This window comes from Pteropus medius, unplaced genomic scaffold, assembly GCF_902729225.1.
Source record: "Pteropus medius unplaced genomic scaffold, Ma_sr-lr_union100, whole genome shotgun sequence".
Lineage (NCBI taxonomy): Eukaryota > Metazoa > Chordata > Mammalia > Chiroptera > Pteropodidae > Pteropus > Pteropus medius.
In genome coordinates, this window is record NW_024344437.1 from 7407415 (window position 1) to 7430082 (window position 22668).

General features: G+C 45.6%; 1 protein-coding gene across 1 annotated transcript in view; it reads left to right on the forward strand.

The window, feature by feature from the left end:
• Positions 1 to 22668, forward strand: part of ATP8A2 (ATPase phospholipid transporting 8A2) — a 236978-nt gene that overhangs the window by 208558 nt on the left and 5752 nt on the right. The window contains exons 26-27 of the mRNA XM_039873056.1: positions 13728 to 13911; positions 17624 to 17734. Coding sequence (XP_039728990.1) covers positions 13728 to 13911; positions 17624 to 17734 — 295 coding nt within the window. The remainder of the gene's footprint in view (positions 1 to 13727; positions 13912 to 17623; positions 17735 to 22668) is intronic.

Sequence of the window (22668 nt, forward strand, 5' to 3'; positions counted from 1 at the left end):
TCAACCGTCATCTTTCCAGGAAGCAGTGGCCTTCTGCTCGCTTCCTAGGAAAACTTCAACTTTTAAACATTTTGAATGGAAAAAAAAAAAGACCCTATGTGATTTTTTTTGGAGTTTTTTTTTACTTTTTACTAATATGAGCTGATGGGCTACAGCCAGCTTCTTGGAAACCAGTCAAAACTGTCTTTTCAGTACTGTCGAAAAGTCTTTTCCTTTGACTAAAAATGAATGCGTTCAGCTTCAGAAGCGCTCTGAGGCCCGTGTGCACATAGGGTTGTGTGATGTCATGGGGAGACAGAGAGGTCTCCGCTCTTCAAATTGTTTCGATCAAATATAAAGAACAAATTCGAATTTTAATTTAATATCTCGTCATAAAATTTCATCATTTCAGAAACGAAGTCCTTTTTAGATTCTTTTTCTTTTTTCTTTTTTTTTTTTCTTTTTACCATAGCGATAGATTAAATGTGATGTAAGAGGGTAATTACAGATCTCATAAGGATTTTAGGCTCACTGAAAATGGTTACCTGTTGCTATTCGTTCTGTTGTGGTTCTGGTTTGGCTTGTCCGTTGCCTCGGGTCATTTTACGTAGTTAGCGGGCTTTTTGAGATTTGTTCTATATCCATTTCTCGCAGCCTGCTTCAGAAAGAGTAAAACTGGCGAGAGACTCCCCTTCATACTAACAGCACTGCAGTTGGGATCTCGGCTGTTCTGTTTTGCTTTTGGGGGCGAGACTAGGAAGCAAAACCATTTGCAGTCTACGAATGAAAAAGAATCCCTCTTCCGTGTTTGATTCTTTGAAGAGGAGCTCGTGCGTGTGATGCTTGCACGTTTTCCGTGTGTTTGTAATTATTCTAGTGAATAGCAGGCGTCGCTTTGGGGCACGAGGACACGTTGGCTCGTCGTACAGTTCTAATCACTCAAGAAGTCGCTAGTATTTTTCCGGTTCTGACTTCAGAGGCGGGCCTTCCTCATGTTAGCGCCCAGCTTCGCCCAGGGACAAAGCCACGGAGAGAGGTGTGCTCACAATGACAGAGTTCTTTCTTTGTTCCTCCTTCACTCTCTGCTCCAAAGCTCCACGCGTGCCAATTCCCTTGTAGCATATATCAGAACTGCTGCCGTTAATTCTGCACCACGATTTCACACAGGTAAAATTAGCAGCGGCCCTTGTATGCCAAGCACTGTGTCGGCTGTATAGACACTTAAAAAACTGAAGACAGTCTTTACTGTGCAAAAACTTGCAATCTGTTCGTGTTTACATACACTCAAATTCGACGTGTGTGAATATTAGTGTGAATATAGTATGTAATTTAATGGCTAGGTGTATAAAGAAAGTCTATGTAAAATTATACGTGGAAACAATTCGATATGGGACTTTGAGAGAAAGGAATGATAAATGCAGACAGGGCCACATCAGTTGAAATTGTCTTCTCTGCCAGTTCTCTTCCATCTTCATCCTGAGACCCTAAGAGGTCCTGAACTAGGGACTATGAGAGAACATTGCCAGCCAGGACCAGCTTGGAACCCGGACAGTGTCCTCAATGGAGAAGTGATAAGGGTGCTTGGCTCTTAATCCAAGAATCAGGGAGAAACTGAGATACGGTTTTCTTTTTCTTACCTTTCCAAATGCTCATTGAGCATGCATTCACCTTCAGCACCTTCCTGGCTACCTTGCAAGGCAGATGACAGTGGTGACTTCCCCAGACTCCAAGCAGACAGCCGAGAATCGCAGCATCAGGTGACTTTGTTGGGTTCTCAGTGCTAGGGGTGGAAACTGTCTTGCCCGTGCGCTGTCCCCCAGCCAGGCCTGGCCCGACTGCTCAGCAGAGCTTTCGAATGGGTGTCCCACAGTGGCAGGTGATGGGGCATGAAGGCTCTGGGCCGAGACAGCTGTGTTTAGGTCCTGTCCTAGCCACTTGACAGGTTTTGCGGCCTTCGGCGCATGGGGTTAACCTTTCTGAGCTTAGTGTTCTCACCCACGAGGTGGTCAGATTAATACCCGTTTCTCAGAGTTGCAGCGATGATTAATCAGCCAGTGTGTGGGAGGCGCTCCGCCCAGCTACTGATGAATAAAAGGTACGTGCAAAATCGGTACCTGCCGCTGCTCCCCTCTCGTCATTATAGTCTCATGTTTTTGCCGTTGACTTAAAAGTATAGGTTTTAGCGCTTGCTTTGGCAGCACATCTACCCAACGAGACAATGCAGAGGAGATTGGCACGGCACCTGCTCCAGGACGATACGCAAATTCACACAGTATTCCGTTTGAAAAAACAGTATAGGTTTTAGAGCTTAAGGAACATTAGAATCCTCATTGTTGCTCACGGAGGAGGCAGAACAGGACCGGGGAGGCTGTACATCTGCACGAGCAGTGGCGAGGACCCTACCTGCACGCCGTCTTCTGATTCCACGCCCTGACGCGTTCTCCACACCCGTCCTTGTCACACCCACACGTGCTCATCGCCTGAGTTGCCTTCTCCCTTCTCTGCACCCGAAAACCTTTGGGGAAGAGAACTAACTCTCCGAAGGGTGGGGGCAGCGGTCGGAGGACGAGTGGAATTTTTTCAGCGACCCACAGAACCGTAAAGACCTTCCCTACTTGGTGGTTATTGTCACCTTGGACCCCAGGATACAGGACCTGGTTCTGGTCTCGTACAGCTCTAGTTATTGGCCATTTGATGAAAAGAGGTGTTTCATTGGCACAGTGCGTGCTTTCATCACTTTTATGTCCCTGGAGCCCACACGAAGGTCTGGCCTGGTACCCGTCACTTTGCCTTGGAAACTGGGTCCGTCCGATCTAAGTGGTGACAGGTCATTTTTGCTACATTGCTTGAAAAACATTATACCACCAAAGATATCACTACCTTAGATTTTATCTATAGTATATACCAATTCAATTTAATGAGGTACTGTGTGTGTGTGTAAATGAAAGAAAGGGGGGTTATTCACCAAAACTTGCTATATGACACTGCTGTGACCTCTCCTTCTGTCCCATTACTTTAGCCGACACTCATTCAGTTGATGACTCCCATTTTCAGCTGTCGGGTGGGTGTAATTACAGGCATTTCTCACACATGGTCTCACTCGCTGATACACCGCAGCTGCCAACCAAGGTGAATGTAGCAGGTGCTAGCAGCGTCAGCTCCCCCACCCCCATCAAACCCCATAAAGGGCAAACTTGATTTTGAGGTGATGGCTGTTACTTACAAAAGGTGGTATCCTGATACACATGGCTGTCCATGTGTTAATTACTCTGAAAAATAGATCTTCCAGGTGGACTCGGACGTTGAGATTTGGGCTTCTCTAAACAGCCATTGTAATGAACAAATACCCTTAATCTCTCCCTTTCTTTGATCAAAACTGCAAGGTGATCGTTATTCATTTAGTATGATGAGTGTGTTCTTGAACCTGACATGGAAATAATTATAATTAAGGAGGAGAAAGAGAGCTGTGTTTGAAGTCCCAAAAGATCATTGAAAAACAGATAATCCAACAAACATTTGGTATTGCGTTTGGTGTTGGGATTTGAAGACGGATAAAATGAATCTCTGACGCCAGGTAGCTCACAGCGTAATTATGGAGACAGAAGCACGCAGCTGGCTGCCTTTCAGACCAGACTTTGTCCAGAGAAGGGCTATCGCGACGATCTTAATCAACTAGGAACACAAGTTGCAAATTCAGCTTTGCGGTAGACAAGTTGGCCACCGTTATAATGTATTTCTCCTGCGGGTACACAGTGTCTTGGGGCTCACGTCGACTCTTTATGCGGACCCCCATACCCACCCCACCACCACCAGGACCTCCTGCCCGCTCTGCCTGGTGTGGATCTGTCGACCTTTCTCTGTCACTCTCCAGGACTTTCGCAGACGTCTAGAATCCTTAGGTGTCATTTTCATGTTTTATTTTGAGAGTGGTAGAATACTGCTGCCTCTTTTCACCCACTCCCTTTTTGAGAAAAATATATATTTAGAACAATTTTAAGGTCACAGCAAAGCTGAGGGGCAGGTACAGAGATTTCCCATATACCTCCCCCCAGTCCCTACACATTGAGAAGCTCCCCCATTACCAACATGCCCCACCCTAGTGGTACATTTGTTACAACCCGCGAACCTACAGTGACACATCATTGTCACCCAGAGTTCATAGTTTCCATCAGGGCTCACTCATAGACTTGTACATTCTGTGGGTTTGGACAAATGTACCTCTTTGTTTAAACAGTTTTACAAACATGGTAACAAAAAAGAAAAGCATTATCGCTTCTCGCTATTGAGATCAAGAGTTATGGCTTATTAAATACAGGCTCTAGGTTCAAGGAAGGGTGTACGCTACTTGGAAGAAAGCTTCATCTAACTGATCTCCATGCCTACCCAACAAATTCTACTCTTAAATTTTAAAAAACGGGATGGGGGTTATCTGTGAACTGACTCCCCAGCCATGGGTGCACTTGAGCTGGCCCTGCCTGCTCTGGGGCTCTTAGCGCTCTCTGTCATTCCGATTAGGATTGGGGTGAAGGTCAGAGGTATACAGGCTGACTCACTTTTTCAAGAGGACAGCTAGTTACAGTTGGCAAATTTATTGGATTGGTAATCAGATGACCTTTGTTCTAGACACAGGTGACAGGTGAAAGGCAGATGAAATTAAAATCATATCATTAAACATCCCGGTCGTCATCAATTTTTAGCGAGATCTTGGTCGTCATTAATTTTTAGTGGGGCATGAGCTCACGGCGCCTGGTCCTCAAGGAGCCATCAGCTTGCTCTGAAACGTCAGAACTCCAACACTTCTCCGCTTTCCTCTTGGTTCTGTTTCTTATTCCCACCTTCCCCACAGAGGAGGCCAGGCACGCTGTTTTGAAATACTAGTGAAATTTGCAGTGGAGAACAATAAATGTATGTTAACTTCAAGGCAGGCAGACACTCCAGAGAGGGTCTCAGGGACCTTAATAAAGCATTTCAAGGAAGCAGAGTATCAAATTAATGCTTTTTGTGCTAAAAACATTAAGGTATTTAAATGTGTTATTCTAATCCTTGTTTCAGCCTGGGAACAGAAGGATCTAATATCTTTTATTTAAATCCCAGCCTTCCTAGGCTACTCTGTTTTTTTCAGCCGAGAACAGGAAGAAACACACTATAACCAGTCGATTTCAGCGAATATAAAACTGTATGTAATTCACAACATACGACCTATTAAATGTTGACATAAAATGTGGTTGCCCAGCTCTTAATACATTGTACGCCGGGTAGTGGAGATGTTAGGTGTTCAGAAGCTTGACTCCCGCCTGAGCGCCACTTTGCTCTGTTTCCCCGACATGTGATAGAATTGTCATGGACATAAGCGCGGATGCGTAAACTCTGAAGCTCCAAGTAGGGTATACTCATTTCAAAGTGAGCCCTTTCTTGGCGCTGGAGTAAACCGATCTTGAGCAGGCAGGGTGTCCTCCCTTTTTCCGAGAGCGACTCTGAAAGCCTCAGCTGCACAGGCAGCATTCACAGCCACCGAGCTGGATCAGGTTATCATGTTTTTGTTCCGTTAATAAAGGATATCAGGTTCCCTCACGACTCACAACTGTAGGATGGTCGATCTCTACCTCCGAGGCTGGAGAGGAGAGACTGCTCGTAGGATGGTGAATGGTCATGTAGTCATTAAGATTGGTGATAAGTATATTGCCTCATTCCCCAAGTAGTTGTTAGGGTTTCTTCCCATTAAAATTCTTGTTTGTGGAGGAAATTTTCAGAGTTTGAAATCAAGACAAGGTCATAAGGGTGGCTTCAAATGACAAGACTATCTGGTCTTAAAATTATTCATATTTAACCTCTAGGTAACACATTCAAGATGAAAGTACGGAATGCTTTGGTTAAGACACTAGCAAGGTTGTTTTTCAAGGTCAATACCAAAAGGAGGATCAAGACTAGATTTTGTGCTCTGTGCATGTGTGTGTAACGCTGAGATAATCAGTGACCCCTCAGGCTTTCTATTATTATTAAATATCGAATGGGTTAAGTGAACCTTTTAAACAAGGAAATTATTATTGGTAATTGTTCATTGCTATGGTGGCAAATTTATATAAATAGTATTTTTAAAAAGCTCTCATGTTCTGTCTCACTTACAGCCTGCCTCCCTCCTCCCTCCCTCCCTCCCCTCCTCACTCTCTCTCCCTCCCTCTTCCCGCTCCCCCCACCACCGTCTCCCTTTCTGGTAGAGTATGAAGGAGAGCTCAATTCCTATTTTTGAAAGTTGAGTTATACCTATAGAGTCTTTTCTGGAATGTGGAAACATTTAACCTCTAGTATTTTTGAAAAACAAGCAAATACTTATGCCATGATGAAAATTATCTCTGTACTTGCAAGATGCCATGGAAATTTTAACCTTTCTGCAATTTGAACTTTGCATATGCCCAGATGTGTATGTTAAATTCCTAAGATCACCACAGACTCATACCACCAAGATATGAAGCCAGATGATAAATAATAGCACAGCTGCCTGCTTCTCGCCTCGCCTGGCACAGACAGACTTTGTCATACGGTGCTCGTAGCATACAGTCAACCTTCAGAGTAATCAAAGAGAGACGACTTTATGGCCGATAATGGTAAAATACGGGGAATGTTGCCAAAGCATGTATGTTCCAGCTTACCAAAATAAGTAATGCCATCGGTACCTCTGGACTCTTAGATTAGCTGCTCAACAAACCCTGTGGCTTGCTGGCCTGTATCTCACAGGAGTGGCTGGACCACATATGGGTCCATGGTTATTTTGTGAAAATTTTTGTCACCGAAAATGAGATATGGGCCCATTATTTGATTGAATCAGCAAGCTAAATGAGTATTCTACTAGGCACTGTGCTGAGTAGTCATCAATAGTGCAAAGGTACTGAGGAATTCGAGATTGTGATAGAATGTGATTTTAGACGTAAGTCACTGTGCAAAGAGCAGATATGTGGTGAGGCCCTTAATTGTAAAGACTTGGGTGGATGGTTTGCCTCACCCGACATCCCTAAGACCCTTTGTAAAGACTTGGTAAGCCGGTGTCTGTTAAGCCCTCGAAGTGCTTATGCAAGCTGATGCATGAGGGCGAGCTGTTGGCTTATAATAGTCAAAAAATTGTGATCGGCAGGACTCAGGGGATGAAAAGACCAAGCTTACACATCGTCCTTTCCCAGGAGAGCCCTAGGTGAGGCCGAAGTTTGTTACCAGCTCTGTGTCACTAAGAGCTGTCACCAAAAAAGCCTATAATAAGCCCATAATGTTTTTATAAGATATTAGTAGGAAACAGAATCGAGGACACTGTCACATTTAGTTAGGAAGTTTACAGTGTCTATCCCTAAACTGCAGGAAAAGTGGGGTGTTTTTAACTATTTTCTAAGGATGATAAGTTTGTATCCCATAGAGGTGTGCAGTCGTTTTCGAATTTTTTTCCTTCTCTCCATCCCTGTATGAGTACAAGTAGTCTTTCACAATTACACACCAACACCATGTTCCTAGGTCTGATATTTATATGGAACTGTATTTTTTTCCTATCGTTTATAGTTATGCTTAGAGACGTAATTAGTCTGGGTAGTTCATGATTTGGGTAGTTAGTCACCATTTACTGAATGTCCACTGTCCTTGGTGTAGCACTTAGGGTAGGGCGAAGAAGGGGATGGATGAGAAAGGAACGGAAGATGAAAGTTAGAGGGATAAACATATCCCGCATAACGGACGCAGTCAGTCACACTGAGTAGAGTTTATAGAAGTAAATAGACCTATTCAATAATTTCAGGATCGATTCTTGAAGCGACGGTAGTCCATGGGGTCTGCCATCCCGACCGCTCTTTCGCGAGGCCACTGATGAGATTAAGGAAGGAACAGTAAGTCTGGTCACGTGGCCTTCTGGAGGAAGCGCCGTCTCATATACTACCAGTCGAGTGGGCCCTGAGCGTGGGTGCGTGTTGCTCGCTTGCCGGCCAGATGCTGGGGCCACGCTGCCACCTCCTCTCCCCTGGATTCCACGTTCTCCGCGAGCCCCACATTCTGCTTTGCAGAGCGCGCTTTATGCCGGTCCCCAGACTCGTGCCGCTGCCTCTTGGCCGGGCCCCGGATGCCTTGGAATAAAACCTGAACTGCTTCCCCGGTGGTCACATCTTCCCACGGTGCCATCTCTGATGGCTTCCACGTGCGCACCGTAGCTCTTCTTCATGTGCGAGTTTTTACAGTGGGGGCGCACTTAAGTCTGCTCTAGGACTGTTGAGTGACTGAGTTTAAATGTCACTTCTTTGTGCCTACACGCAAAGGTAGTCTCAGCTAGCTACTGGCTTCACCTCTACCTGTCCTCCTTCCTCCCGCCAGCCCCCCACCCCCACCCCGCTCGCTGCCCCCAAGCTCTGGGCACCATCCCAAGCTGCCCAAGTTATCTGCTTTTGGAGCTTGGAGCTACAATGAGACGTCCCAAAAGCCTGAGGCATGAGGTTAAATGTGAGAGAGTCACACGCTTTGGGTCAGAGCACAGATGTAGAACATTCCAGAAGGGAGTAACTGTCCAAAAGGCCTGGACAAACGGCCCTGCGTCAATGCACTAAATGCATCTAAATGGGAGCGAGTCAGCCAAGGACACATTTATTAAACAGATACATAGGGTAGTTAATTGTTTTTAGAGTTCAGACTCTTGTTAGGGGTTTGAATATCTACAAGCTCTGTAGGAGTTTTCTTTTAAGGTGCTGCAATTTTTTCAAACATTTAGGATCACTGACTGCTATAAGAAATAAGGTGTATAATATGATATGTCAATAGTTTTTTTTTTTTGATCAAATAACATCCCTTTCATAGGATATTATCTTTCAGTTAACGAGAAGATGAAATCAAAATGAAATCACATATATTGGTTTCTGCATCATTAAAAAACCCTTACGGTGTCCTGTATACCTTTTTTGGTTAATATTTCCCCCACCTCCCACCCCGCCCCCTCTTACGTGAGACACTCAGGTTGGAAGATTATCTTAAATGAAATTCCAACCTAAATTTGTACTTACTAATTCGGGTTTAAAAGCAAAGATGAACCTACATATGCAAAGCTCGGAAGAAGGCGGCGAGACTCGATATTTCTGCCAACGAATTGTTAAATGTCACTCTGGATATTTTGCATGCATCCTGTTCTGTGGAAATGTAAGCTTGACTGATTAAAGCACTCGAATAAGAGGGAACTTGAGACCTTGCCCAGGTCAGCACTGGCCAGTTCAGTGTGGTCTATGGGTGAACATCACATCGCATGGGAGCTTGTTAAAAGGTACATTCTCGGGGTCCCCCCACCCTGGGACTTCCCGAATCAGACTCTATTTCAACAAGCTCTCTAGATGATTCTGATGCTTGCTTAAAATCTGAGACTTAGCGATCTGGGCCGGTGGCTTTCAAATCTCTTTTAGTCACAAGGTCTGTCTACTAGGAATAAAGAAGTTTGGCAGTCCAATTAGGGAAAGTATTTAGTGAATCTGGTTGATTAGTAAGTACTGTGGGCTCTGGTTGAAGTCCTTTTGGTGCCCCTGGGCGGGGTTCCTTTAGGTCCCCCTGCTCAGCTGAGCTCAGTTTACAAATCAGCGATGGAAGCCAGCCCTCTGTGACAAATGGGGCAGCAGAGCTCTGAGAAGGGAAGGGATGTGTTTACGTTTGTCCAAATGATGTTGCAAGATCAGAATTCAGAAACTCACCCTGAACCCAGGGCTTCTGTAGATCAGACAAATTAATGCATGATTATTAAGCCTACAAAAACAGTGACTGAGTCATACTTAAGTGTTACATTTGAAATCCCTTTAGAAAGTGAGTTTTAAAATTTCAGGAGCACATATTCCATAAAAGAGAGACTCCAGGAAACCAAATTCTTGTTTTAAAGTCTCAAAAGGAAAACTTATTTTTTATTTTAGAATCTGTTGTGTTAGCCAAAAGAAACGTGGGTAGAATTCTTCTCCAGTTGATTGAAGATCTTTGAATTTACGTTTCTATTCATAATGCACCAAAACATGATATAGAAGGGTCCTAAGCGCCTCGCTTGGCCTGGATGTAGTCTGGAATACTTATTTGACCGGTTGATTGTAGTATACGCTGGGAATACTTATTAAGTGTGGCAAGTGATTCCAGGTCACAAGTTAAGATTAAAAAAGAGCCAGTTTGTGCTTCGCGGTAACTTGGCACACGAACATAGTGTGTATGGCTGAAGTGTGACGGTGCCTGTTCGGCTCTGTGCAAGTCAGCTGTCCCACACCTGTCGTGAACCCCTAGTGTGCGCTACAATCATGTTTTCTCAAGGCATTATGGTTGAGGGCATAATAAATCCTTGATGAGAATTTCATGCTTCTAAAACACTGGGATACGATTTGGTTTATATACCCAGTCGGGTTTTCTCTTTATTTTTGCTTTTTTGGGAGAAGGCGGCTGTTAGCTTTCATAGACTTTACTCCAAGCCGTCAGAATCACGACGTGACTCACTTGGCAATCCGAATCCCACAGTGACAAACGTACTGAGTATATTTGACTCTCTACTTGTCTTCGTGTTGGTTGGCTTCTTGCTAAACCCCCTAACATAAAAGCAACAGCTTTGACCTCCAAGAAAAGCTTGGATTTTTTTAGCAGCTTCTCTATCCCAACACCACAACCCTTCCAGCCTCTGACAGCTTGGCGTTCGCGTGCTCGAGCTTCCTGATGCCCCAGCCTCCCCTTCGCTCCGGATCACGCCAGGTTTGCTGATAAAGAAGGCAGCTCGCTCGATTACTGGGCTGGCATCTAGAATCCCAAGGAGTCGAGTGTCTGTTCCATGTTCTCTCGTGATACCTTCGTGGGTTCAGAAGAGTTGGACGGTAAATGATGGCGCCGTTAGGCGAGGTTCCTCTTCGGTGGGTGAACAATTGTCCTTGCAGAGCGGTGAATGTAATCATGGGGAGAAGTGATGAACCCCTTGGTTCTCAGATTCTCTGGATTCGCAATACCCCAACATCTCAGTAATTCCTTGGTAAAGCCCCTGAGCCAAAAGAAAAACCGAACAGTTTCTAATTATCAAATAGGTGAGCTCAAGCAACTTACGGAGTATTTATATTCTAACAACTTAGTGGACATTTGAAATAATGCACGTGAATGAAAGAAATAACACTTATTTTCTTTGCTCTTCAAATAACCATAACCACTTACCGACGGCATGGCACAGTGCAGCAGCCGAGCCCTGTACGACGTCTCAAACCTTGGAGCAGGAGTGGATCCCACCTCTCTCGTTTCCTGTTCTGCATTGATTTTTTTTTTTCACAGTAGATTTGCTTTTTTATCATAGCAGCCATGAAAACTCAGCTTCACAAAGATGCATCCGTCATGCAAAGGAGTAGAGTGATCTAATGTCGAAACTATGAGCTACTTTGAGCTAGTATTTTGTATCACTACCTGAAGCATGTTGCTATATTTCCTTGAAAACGTATAATCTCCCACAATAGCATCCCAGGGTACCAACACACACAGTTTGGGAATCACAGGTCAGATGGCATACCCTTCTCAGAGGTGTTCATTTTTTCCCCAATAACTGAGTTTCTGCAGGGACGACAGTAGATAACATGTTTCACACTTGCAAGTAAGCAGAATGATTTCCCATAGATATATCACAACCACCTCCCGAAGCGGGTGGTTCTCATGTTCCCCATTTCATTGATGAAAAGACAGGAACCGATACAATTACTTTCCCTGTTTACTGAGTTTGTATGGAGCACAGCAGAGTCATGCTCAGTTATTTGACTTTGAATCCTAGGTGGTTTTCTCCATACCGTATTTGATCTCTACTTCTGTCGAGTTGAAAATAAAATGAGAAATCCCATTCGCATAGCAAATTAGAAGTGTGACTGTGTCTGCCAATCAGACGTTTAATGAGAGAGAGGAATGTCAGCCATTGGCTCCAAGTGGCAGTTGCTCACACTGGGAGGGACTAGAAAGCGCTTACATCCGCGTGCGTTAAAATCGCTTACACTTGGTTAACGGGAAGCCTAATGATAAACAACAGTGAACTTTCCAGTAATCTCATGTCAGGCTACATTACGGTCGGTCTAGCGTCTACCACCAGGGCGACGGTGATTCTGTGCCATTTTGCTCTCGGCTGTCTAGAAGATCACACTTGGGAGTGATTCTTAAGTTCCGAAGCCTGTCTATTAAGTAACATTTGGAGGACCCGAGACCGTTTAGCCAGCGGAAACTGAGATTTAAGAGGAAGGAGGTGCCAGGGGTATCTTTATATTTCTACCTTCCTAATATTTGAAAGAAAACTCACTTTTGTTGTAGTCTAGCCCAGAGGACAGAATTAGGACATTTAAGTATGCTTATCAGTAATAAAAAAGAAATAATAATAATTTTTTACAGTTGCTACCCCAGGAGGCTGTAAAGTCCCATCGGTGAAAATGATAAAAGGAATATAAGGTCATACAACAAAAGCCCTTTCAACTCTCAGATTCTGTTTTTCTGACTTGCTAGTTTTTATTTCTTTGTAACCAAGCAATGGCGTTCGGAGTGTCTGTGCTCTAAATTCAGCTTGCTGTCTCACCAAACATACTTTCTTTCCAGAGGTGGTAAAATTTACATTTTTTTGGTTGGAGACAGGCATCTTTGTGGGTTGGAGGCCCTATGAAAGCTCATAGTTCTGCTGGGAAAGGCTTTGAGTGGCCATTCTTGCTTACAAGTCCTCTGGGAAACCCGAAAGGTCTTTTAGAGTGTGTGTGTGTGTGTGTGTGCGCGCGCGTGCGTGCGTGCACACGCACACGCGCACGCGCACATGTTGTAGTGATTCAGGAGTTTACCTGTAAATTTCCCAAATCAATTAGCTCACTAATTCAGAATTTAAAATAACATGCAGTCAGTCCTGAGGTGCCAGCCGTTTTATCCTGGCGTATTGCCTGGTCTTACACACTGAACAAACACCTCATTATAAGTAAAGTTGCTATGCCTTAGGCACCCTCGGTTCACACTGGGTCTTCTTCCCGGACGCCCCAGGAATAGCCACCTTGTTGGAGTCCTCAGGGACACAGCCCCTGTTCGGCAGAGGCTGCTCAGTAGTTCCCCTTGGGCCGTGCTACCGCACAGCCCCATCGCAGGCGACCTGCTGCCCTATGAGTGCCCAGCCTGGACCATCTGCCTCAGATGCCCTTCACACACCGCCTCCGGCCTTGGGGCGAACCTGAGGAAGGCTGCCTGCCTGACTTCCTCCTTCCTCCTTCCTCCTTCCTCCTTCCTCCTTCCTCTTACTCTTACTCTGGTCCTCTTTCTGCCCTTCTCAAGCTCTGCCAACTTACATTCCCTCTCGTGAAAGCAGGTTTTATGGAAAACTCCCTTGCCGGCCCCTGGTTGTGTATGATGGACAGCAAAGCAAAACCGGGGTCTGGGCCAGCTTTCTGATTCGCTGGGAGGACATTTCCTGAGGCTTCTGCAGCCAGCTTAACTGCCCATATCTTTCAGGAAGGCACACATGCCCTGGGGGGATTTGCACATACGGCTCCCATGGAGCCGAGTGATTGAGAACAGGCTGTGTTTTCAGTTGGTTTTCAGTTGTATGTTTCATCTGTGCAATTGGCAAATGTTTGAAAGCCACAAGCTACTGTTTTCTGAAAACTTCTTTGCACATGAACATAAAACGTATGTACTGGATTTGGAAATTGTCCAATGACTGCCCTTTTAAAGCAGCTAAATGTAGATCACAGCTGTTTCTCCCGGAAGGACACACACAGTCACAGTTTTTCTCTCTTCTCTTCCAGGGTGTCTCCTCTGCAGAAGTCTGAGATCGTGGACGTGGTTAAGAAGCGGGTGAATGCCATCACCCTCGCCATCGGGGACGGCGCCAATGATGTTGGGATGATCCAGACGGCCCACGTGGGTGTGGGCATCAGCGGGAACGAGGGCATGCAGGCCACCAACAACTCGGATTATGCCATCGCGCAGGTCAGAGGCGTGCCTGACCAGCTGTCCCATTCTGTTGCCAGGGGTGTCAGCTGGGCGTGGATATCCGGTGACGTTTGAGTCCAGCCCTCAGCACTCTGCTACCCCTTCGAGGTGCTGCGTAGGCGAAACCACCCTCGTATTTGAGTCTCTCTGTAGTCTTGATCTTGTGCAGTTTGGTGGCCTTGTCTTGCAGGCCACGTGGTCTAGGAGTGCATCCCTAGCGATTAACAGCTGCCACCCTCTCCGCAGCTGGTACCAGGGTGCTGCTGGGAAGTGAGCTGCTGAGAGCATGAGCTGGGTTTGGGTCATCGCAACCCCGGGGTCAGCAGCAAACAGCCTCCTGCACTTAGGCCCACTTCAGCCCCTTCCTCTCTGGATGGGATGGCATGTGCTGAGGCCCCTGACACACCGTAGTAGCCGTACAGGAGGCCCGAGGGCGAAAGAAATGTCTGCGCCTTAACGACAGTCAAAAAGCAGAGGTCAGCCAGCCTCCTGACTCCCGGGATGCACACCTAGACCACGTGACCTGCAGGATCAAACAGAGTGTAGACACGACAACGAACACAGAACGTCTCCCTCCGTCTCCCCATCGCGGCATCGTGATTAGACGCTGCTGGTTTGCCGGCTGGCGAGGGCTCCCTCGTGCTCCTGCAGTGTTTAGGCTCTGGGAGCCCATGTTAACCTAATCACACAAACATGAGTAATAATGGCCCTTTCCCTCTTCAAGCTGAAGTCAGAGGCTGCATATAAAATGGGAAAGAGCTTCGAGCCAGCCCAGGGCCGCAGGCATCCTGGGAGGCTTTTGGGGCTCCACCCCCACCCCTCAAGGGGTGCTCTGCATTAGATCACCTCTCAGGCTCCCTCCCAGCTCGTGGTTCTGCAGACCGAGAGAGGAATTACAAAATCCGCATGACTCTGAAGAGCACATGAAATCAATCGCGTGCCTTTGCTGATTTCAAATAAATCCTCAAGATAATTGCTCGGGGCAGGTGGAAGGAATTCTGGTTTTACAAGTGGGAAAACTGGGGCTCCTTCGCTTTAGGTGACCTGCCTCAGGTTCGAGCATTCAGGGTCAGAGAGCACCAGACCTGCATGTGACCTTGGGGACCAGCCTCGCACACCTGCGCGTTCGCTTGCCCGAGTCTACCACGCCAAGGCCTCGGGGACTCACACTTCCTGTAGTCTGTCAGCGACTGTAGATGTTCTACACCCCAGTGTTATTAAATCCTTGAGTTATAGCATCATGTGGACAGGAGAGAACTTTAGAGGTTTCCTAGGAGTTCCCGGTAAATATTTGTCTGTCTTTGTCTTTAAAATGTCTGGGGAAAGGTGATTCCATGACCTGTTTTATTGAAACTGCATACTGACAGGATGTAGAATCTGGATCCATTGCTCTCTTCGAATTAAAAGCATCAAAGAAAGTTAGGGGAGCAGGCCTTTGTAACTCTAGTTAGGGCGTGTCTTGCCCCTCCAGCGTAAGAGTCACCTCTGCCAAATGAACAGACAAATGCCCCCCACATCCCATCCCACGGTCCTGTTTATAGTCAGGCAGAGGCTCCATTGCTTTAGGGTTCCTCCCTGCCTGACAGCCTCTCCACCCAACACCGCGCCCCCTCAATGCCGACAAAGTGGGAAATGCCACAGTCTGGATGAATTCTTTTGCCCCCAATGAAATGATAAACGTCTTTGGTTGAAGCTAATGGCTTGTCTTTATCTGTTCATTTTAATGTGGATGAGTATATTTTTGATGGGGTTTTTGAGAAAGCGCCCCATGGGGTTATGTACGGAAGAAGGAAATCCAGCTGCAAGATGTGTCCTGGGGAAATTGCGAGCAGGCGGGGCTCTCGTTCTGTATCCTCCCTGCTGGCCCCGTGCTTTTATCCATCGGGGCCCTCCGGGCACTGACAGCTGTCCCGTGATGTGCTGCCTGGCCCATGGGCAGCCTGTGTGTGCCTGGAGCCCTCAACTGCCTCTTCTCCCCAGGAGAGAATCATTTCTGCCCCCTGCCTTCATAATGTTTTTTGAATGACCTCATGAAAATGGCATTTTGATTTAGGATATTTTTTTTTCTAGAAACAAATCATTGTAACGCTCAAGTCAAGCCCCCACCCCCATGACTCCAGCAGGTGTTGTGTGTGACCATTGAAGTTTAGCATTGGGGTGTCCCGGGCACCTACAAACTTCCTTTTCATTTGTTTAGCTAGTTCTTTTACGATTCCCTGCTCCCCTTTGGAACCCTTAATGACCCTCGATGGGCAGTTTTATTTTTCCATGTGCACCTCCTCCTGCCGTTTAGAAGCTGTCACTTAGCTTTTGGGGTACGGAGGTGAGGGACCTGCCCCCCTCCTGATCTTCTGAAAGAACTCATTCAAAGGTGATGTCCTATCGGAGAGGATCTTCTTTAGTACTAACAGAAATGATCATGTGGCTTCTTCTTGAAAATAATGTTTTAGAAAATATATTGTATTTTCAGTCAGAGCCTTTTGTCCAGTTAGATTTAATTTCAAAAGTTGTCTGAAATTAAGAGGACGTTTCTAATGGCAATGGAATTCCTGACGTGTGCGGGTGTCCCCAGTTTAGCTGGATGTAGAGCGATGGCGTTTGAGCTGGAGCCCACGCTGCCCTGTGCCTTAGAATGGGAAATTAGGGTTTTAGTTCAAGGCAACCAGGAGGCAATTCCAAGTGTGCGAGGCTCGTGGAATGTACAGGAACCGTGAGTTTCAACAGGCACCTTCCTACCGGTGCATTCACGCCAGAGCACGGTGCAGTCCTCGAAACTGAAAAGTCTCACCTCCCTCCTCCCAGCTCAGGGTCCGCGCCTCTGGGACCTTCGTGAAACAGGATACAGAAGGCCAGGCCAGGCGAGGGGGCCAGGTGAGGGGGAGACTTGAGGAGACATGATTCGGGTGTGCCCCAAAGAGGGTGCCAGCGTTTTGTTGGAATATTAGGATATCGCCGAATATGTCAAACTGGAAGAGCCTCTGCATCGCTCTCAGCTCAGTGTGCTAGCTGCTTGTCGGTGTTTGCTTCTCCCAATTGCACAGCGCCCTGTGCTAGCAGAGGCCAAAAGAACAACAAAACGGGCACAGAAATAGAGGCAGAGGGGGAGGGGTGTCTGTGTGTGTCTCCGTGTATGTTTGTGTCTCTATGTGTGTGTGTGACCGTGTGTCTCTGTGTGTGTTTCTGTGTCCACAGGTGTGTCTCTGCATGTGTGTGTCTCTGTGTGTCTGTAATTGTTTTAACTCACAGGCTGATAGTAGAACTAGGTCTTATATATATGTGTGTCGCATTTTTCAAAAAGATACTGGTGCACGAGTGACCTGTTCCTCACTCCTGTCGTCACCATAAAATCTGTGATTGAACAGAGGTGTCTGATTCCTACTGGACTTTTCCTCGAGTTCAGGCGGTCACTTTCTTTTCATAATCAAGACCCTTACAGAGCATCTGCTTAAATAGAATTGCGAGAGAATAGCAATTAGCCGTCTAGCCACATGTTTGGGGGAGGTGACAGTTACTAAGGTTTGGGAACAGATGTTAGCTGTTCCCACTGGGCCCGAAACCTCCCATCTTTAGTTTTCTAGCGTGATTTTCTCGGCCTAACCACAGAATCTGGTTTTCTCTATGACCTTACCTGTCGTGTCCCCAAGGGACAGTCTGTGACTTGTACTCCCAGGTGCCCTGCCTTCCTGAACCATATTTTCCCCTCTTCCAGTTCTCCTACCTGGAGAAGCTGCTGCTGGTGCACGGCGCCTGGAGCTACAGCCGCGTGACCAAGTGCATTCTGTACTGCTTCTACAAGAACGTGGTCCTCTACATCATCGAGGTGAGCGAGCTGACCCCTTCCTTGGCGAGCGAGGCCTTTTTCAAGGCGTCCTTGGTATTTCAGGTCGTTTCAAGATAGGATTTTGCTCATGTAAAATTAAGGAAAAGGCACTGGTGTGACATAAAGAATCTCAGAGTGCACATGACCTCTCGGAGGCTGGGGACAGCTTCCAGACACAAGTCCTCTTTCTGGGTAGCCAAAGCCAGGAGCCAGCAGCCTCCCTTCTTGCCACCACCATGCCTTCCCCCCGCTGTCCCCCCTGGGTGTTCGGAGGGCCTCTCGGGCCAGAGTAGATGTTGCTGGCTTGTCACTCACACCCGCCAAGCCCCAGGGTGTTCACGTCTCTCTCGGGGGCCTCTGAGACATTTCTAGGCGACCCAGGCAGCTCCTTCTTTACTGGGAGGAGGCAGAGGGGGTGATTCCTTGCTGTATTTCTCCTGGAATCTGCAAGTTTCCCAAGCTTTGACTCATTGCCCCTGGGATGTTTGGACATGACAACTTAAATGGGGACGGCGTGGAGGCACGTGGGGAGTAAACCAATAAGGTGATTAAGACTAACTCGGGGAACTCGCTGAGTCAGCATACTGTTTTTCAAAAGGCTGAATCGGTTATAACTAAAATAAACGTGCTTGGTAAAGGAGCTAGATTTTGCCGGCTGGATCCAAGAAGTTGTGGAGAAGGCATTTCTCCCAGCAGGAGGACCAGCCACCTCGCCCCGCTTTAAGGACAGCTCTGCTACAAAGGTGTGGCTTCCAAGGCCTTGATGACCAAGAGTTTTCCAAATGTGCTTAGGAAACTGGAAGTAGGCAGTCCCTCTACAGAGAAATAGAAAGGCAGTGTCGGTTTTGTATGGTGTTAATATCTGAATAAGTAACGGGTCATTTTGTGTCTGATCTCTCTGCGGTTGGCAGAAATAATAACCAAGGTGTAGATCAACTCCTTCTGATGTGGCCCCTTCTAATACTCAGCTCAGATCATTTAACAAGTGCCGCGCTAATATGCCTGTGAGGAACCACGTCTTTACCAAATCCCCCACTCTTTCCTGTTGCATATTCAGGTCAAACACATAGGTTCACATCGCTCACTCTGCAACCGAACTAAGTCATTACTAAACAAGTGATGTTCCTGAGTTGTGCAGGTTGCTCACTGCACAAGGCCGCCCAAACGAAGAGATAAATGGGGCCGAAATGCAGGGACACCTGGAAAGGGAGATGCATTTCCTAACATGCACAGACGGCAGCCTGCTTGCCTGGTCCGCTCGTCTCATGCTGTAATAGTCAACTCAGGTCACTCCAAGGAAGGAAAGAACTTTTAAATGTTACATGTGGTGGATTTTGCAGTTTCTGTCTTCTTCCTGTCTACATTTTTATAATTCCCTTTTGACACTTAAAGATGTTTATCTCTTCTTCCCGTGGCTTTATTTTTTTTATTTTTTATTTTTGGCATCTGTGATAGGAGTCACTCCTAAATGTCACTTGGGGTCACAGATGATTAGCGCTGTGGACCAAAGTAACGGAGTACTGAGATTCCTGTTCCCATGTGTCATCCCAAGTTTCGCATGCGTTTTAAGCTCCTTGTTGGCTTCACAAGGTTCTTAATAATCTGGTTTTTCTCACAATCAGCAGGTTACAGATAGTCTAGGCTTCTTATCAAGACACTCTACATGAAGCTCCCAACTCTGCGGCTTTGCAGAGCGTCCTCTGGGGTTCTTCTTAGTCATTTACACCTACTATCTTGCCTTTAAAAAAAAGAAACTTTAAGTGGGCTGAGGATGAAAAGAGTACAGTTTTAGTGTGTCTGAGAAGGAGGCCCTGAAAATGCCATGTGCATTCCTTAAATTAATTTTTCAGCTGGAGCTGGGCAACAGTTGCTAACTGGCCTTGCGTTAACAGCCTTTTAAAACGTTCTTTACAAAATTCAAAATAAATCAATAAAAAGTCTCCACCACTCCATGCCCAGTTTTCTACTAAGTCTTTGTAGGAGATATTAATTTGAAAACCAGGAAAACAAAGTTAGAGCCCAGACAGTTAGAGACAGTGTCAACCCAACAGTTTCTGCTATCACCGAATGACGTCTGTGGCATTAAAATGCACATCACACATAATTGTAAAAATAGGAAAGAATGAATTGCGTGCCATTTTAGTGTGTTTTGAACTAAAGGACCAAAGACTATCGTGATTTGACTTGCTCATTTGCAATAAATAGGTTTGCATTCTAAAGGTTTTATAATTAATTACTTCAGTGAGAATACATTAAATATATGACTTATTTCTCTTAAATGGTTTCTTTGTAACTCAAGGAGAAACCCTTTGCAATAGCCGGAATGTTTTCATCTCACATGTCCTCTGATATACATAACTGTCAACCATTTTAAAAAAACAATCTAAAAGCAATCTGGCACATTAAAAAGATACACACATGAGCATGTATGCACAGACATGTATAGTCTCAGCCATTACCATGAGGATTATTGCATGATTTGAATTACCAGTAAAGGCCGTATGAAGTAGGAGCCACGATGTAATATAGTCTACTCACTTGATAACACTAACCTATAAAACGGCAGTTTTCTATGGAAGGAATGCGTGGCGAGATGCTCAGTGGGATGTGGATCGCAAACCGAAGGCTCCTTCGCTTTCATCCCCAACCCCCTCACCTCTGTTCTTTTCCAAACCTTTTTCTCTGTATCTATAGGGATGTTTACATATGCAAACAAATCAGCCTTTTTACATTAATGCGATCGTGCTTTTTAATACATTCTGCAACTCATGTTTTTGTTAACGGTGTACTTCGCGATCATTCTGGGTTACTACACATAGATCCATCGCATGGTATTTCACAGTATAATTTCCCACAATCTATTTAACCATTCCGCACTGGTAAACATTCACGTCCTCTGCAGTTTCCCCCCGACAAGCCTTGTGGGAAATCCGCCTTCTTATATCATTGTGATGGCCATAAACATTCCACGAAAATCATATTGATCTACTTTGACCATTTTCACCACAGTGCCTTGAATATAACACATGCTCAATTTATGTGTTATTGTCTGTACCACAGATCCTTTGCTGCTGACGGATCTCACAAAATGCTTGTTTGGCGTGTCACATCGAATTCATTCAGGTTGAAATAACCGTTGGTTTGAGTGATTAAAAAGTAAGAGCACAGCGATGGAACCAGTGATTTCGTGGTGGCCCTATTTGTGGACGAAAGTAAAAATACGTAGAGCCTTCGCTGTCTGTCCATCCCCTTTGCTACTGCCTTCATTTAGTACTTTTTACCGGGACGATGGCAAACCCTATTCCCCGTAACCCTCTCAGTCATCTCTCGTGCGGTCTGGACGAGCTTTCTGAAACATACATCTGACCAGTTCCAGTGGCTCAAACAGTGCCTGGAGCGTAGATGCTCAAAAGTGTTAGCAGTGAGTGCGTGAGCGAACGCCACTGCTCTCTGCGACCCCGTCACAGGTCCCCACGTCGTCTGATAAAACCCCACCTCTCTCTCCGTGCTCCTGCCCCTTGCGGTCTGGGTCTCGATTGGCACTGGCCCCATCTCCCACTACGTCCCTCCTTATCTTGCTTTCAATCCATGTTATTGAAGTGTAATTAATACACAGTAACTAACATACACCATTTTTAGGTGTGCAGTTCTGTGAAGTAAAACCGGATCGTGTCATTAGACACTAACTGGCTCCTATAGACTATGACGATAGTGTCACAGAACATTCTGCAGGGGGGAGGTGGCAGTGCTTGCACGACGATGCGAATGTCCTTAATGCCACTGCACTGTACACTTAAAAATGGTAAATGTCATGCTATGTGTATTTTGCCACCATAAAAAAAATGCTAATTTTTTTTTAAAAAGTCATGAGCCCTTCACTGCTCTAGTCACCGTGAGAGAAACAAAATATGTAGACAGATCATAGGCTTTGGGGAGTTCACTGAAAATTTGAAAAACCAACTTTACACGTAGTATTGTCTTGTATTAAAAGCAATCAAATGCTATGTTTTATGACTGTGAGCAGATGCTCTGTATTTCCTTGAAGGTAAAATCCTCTTGTGAGCTTGACTGCAAGGGACTTTATAGCCTTGCCTGGCAGATGGAATCGCCATCAGCCAGCCCGAGGGGGGCATTCCCGTTGTGTCTGTGTCAGGGGCATGGGGGGTGGGGACTGGAAAAGGAATAAAATGAGCAAAGTCAGTGATATGGGGCTGGATCAGATAGATGAGTGGCCGAGGAAACAGACAAGGGTTTCATCGCTATCAGAAGTTGAGATTCCCTTCTCATTCTAGAATAGGCAAGTTATGTAGTAAAAGCGATTTCAGAAAATTCGTCAATATGTAGGGCAGTTGGTAAGCAGAGACCTTTCATGTAATTTTGGAGTTTTAACCTGAGGCATAAATCACAACCATCATGTGACTCTTTTCCAATATAATTTATAAGCAGAAAGGAAGTATTGATTTTTAAAAACTCTTTGATTTTGACAGTGGGAGAAATATACCTACCTTAAACACAAAGTTTGGGGTGGGGAGGTTAGGGAAGGATTCTTATAACTTTTGAAGTCCTGACATGACCACTTGGTGGTAATCCCTAAAGATATGGGTTAACTTTTTTAAAGTTCCTACACTGGTTAGCAAATTGAGAGTCGGTTATTCAGAATTTCCGGAATAGAGTACATTTTCAAAGCATAGCAGCATCGGCATTTTAAGCATTTGTCCATGGCCTTTTTGAACCCCTAGGAAAAGATTATTTTGGAATGGATAAATTTTTCAGTGATAATAAAATTAAAATAGAAAAGTAATGGGAAGGTTACTTGAACCTATATTTGAAAAAATTGTGTTATGAATGTCTTGTCTACTTTGGTGTAACATAAAGAAAATATACCAAATTATCGCTGAAATAGAGAGGAAACTTTGAAGTTGTGGTGATGATTA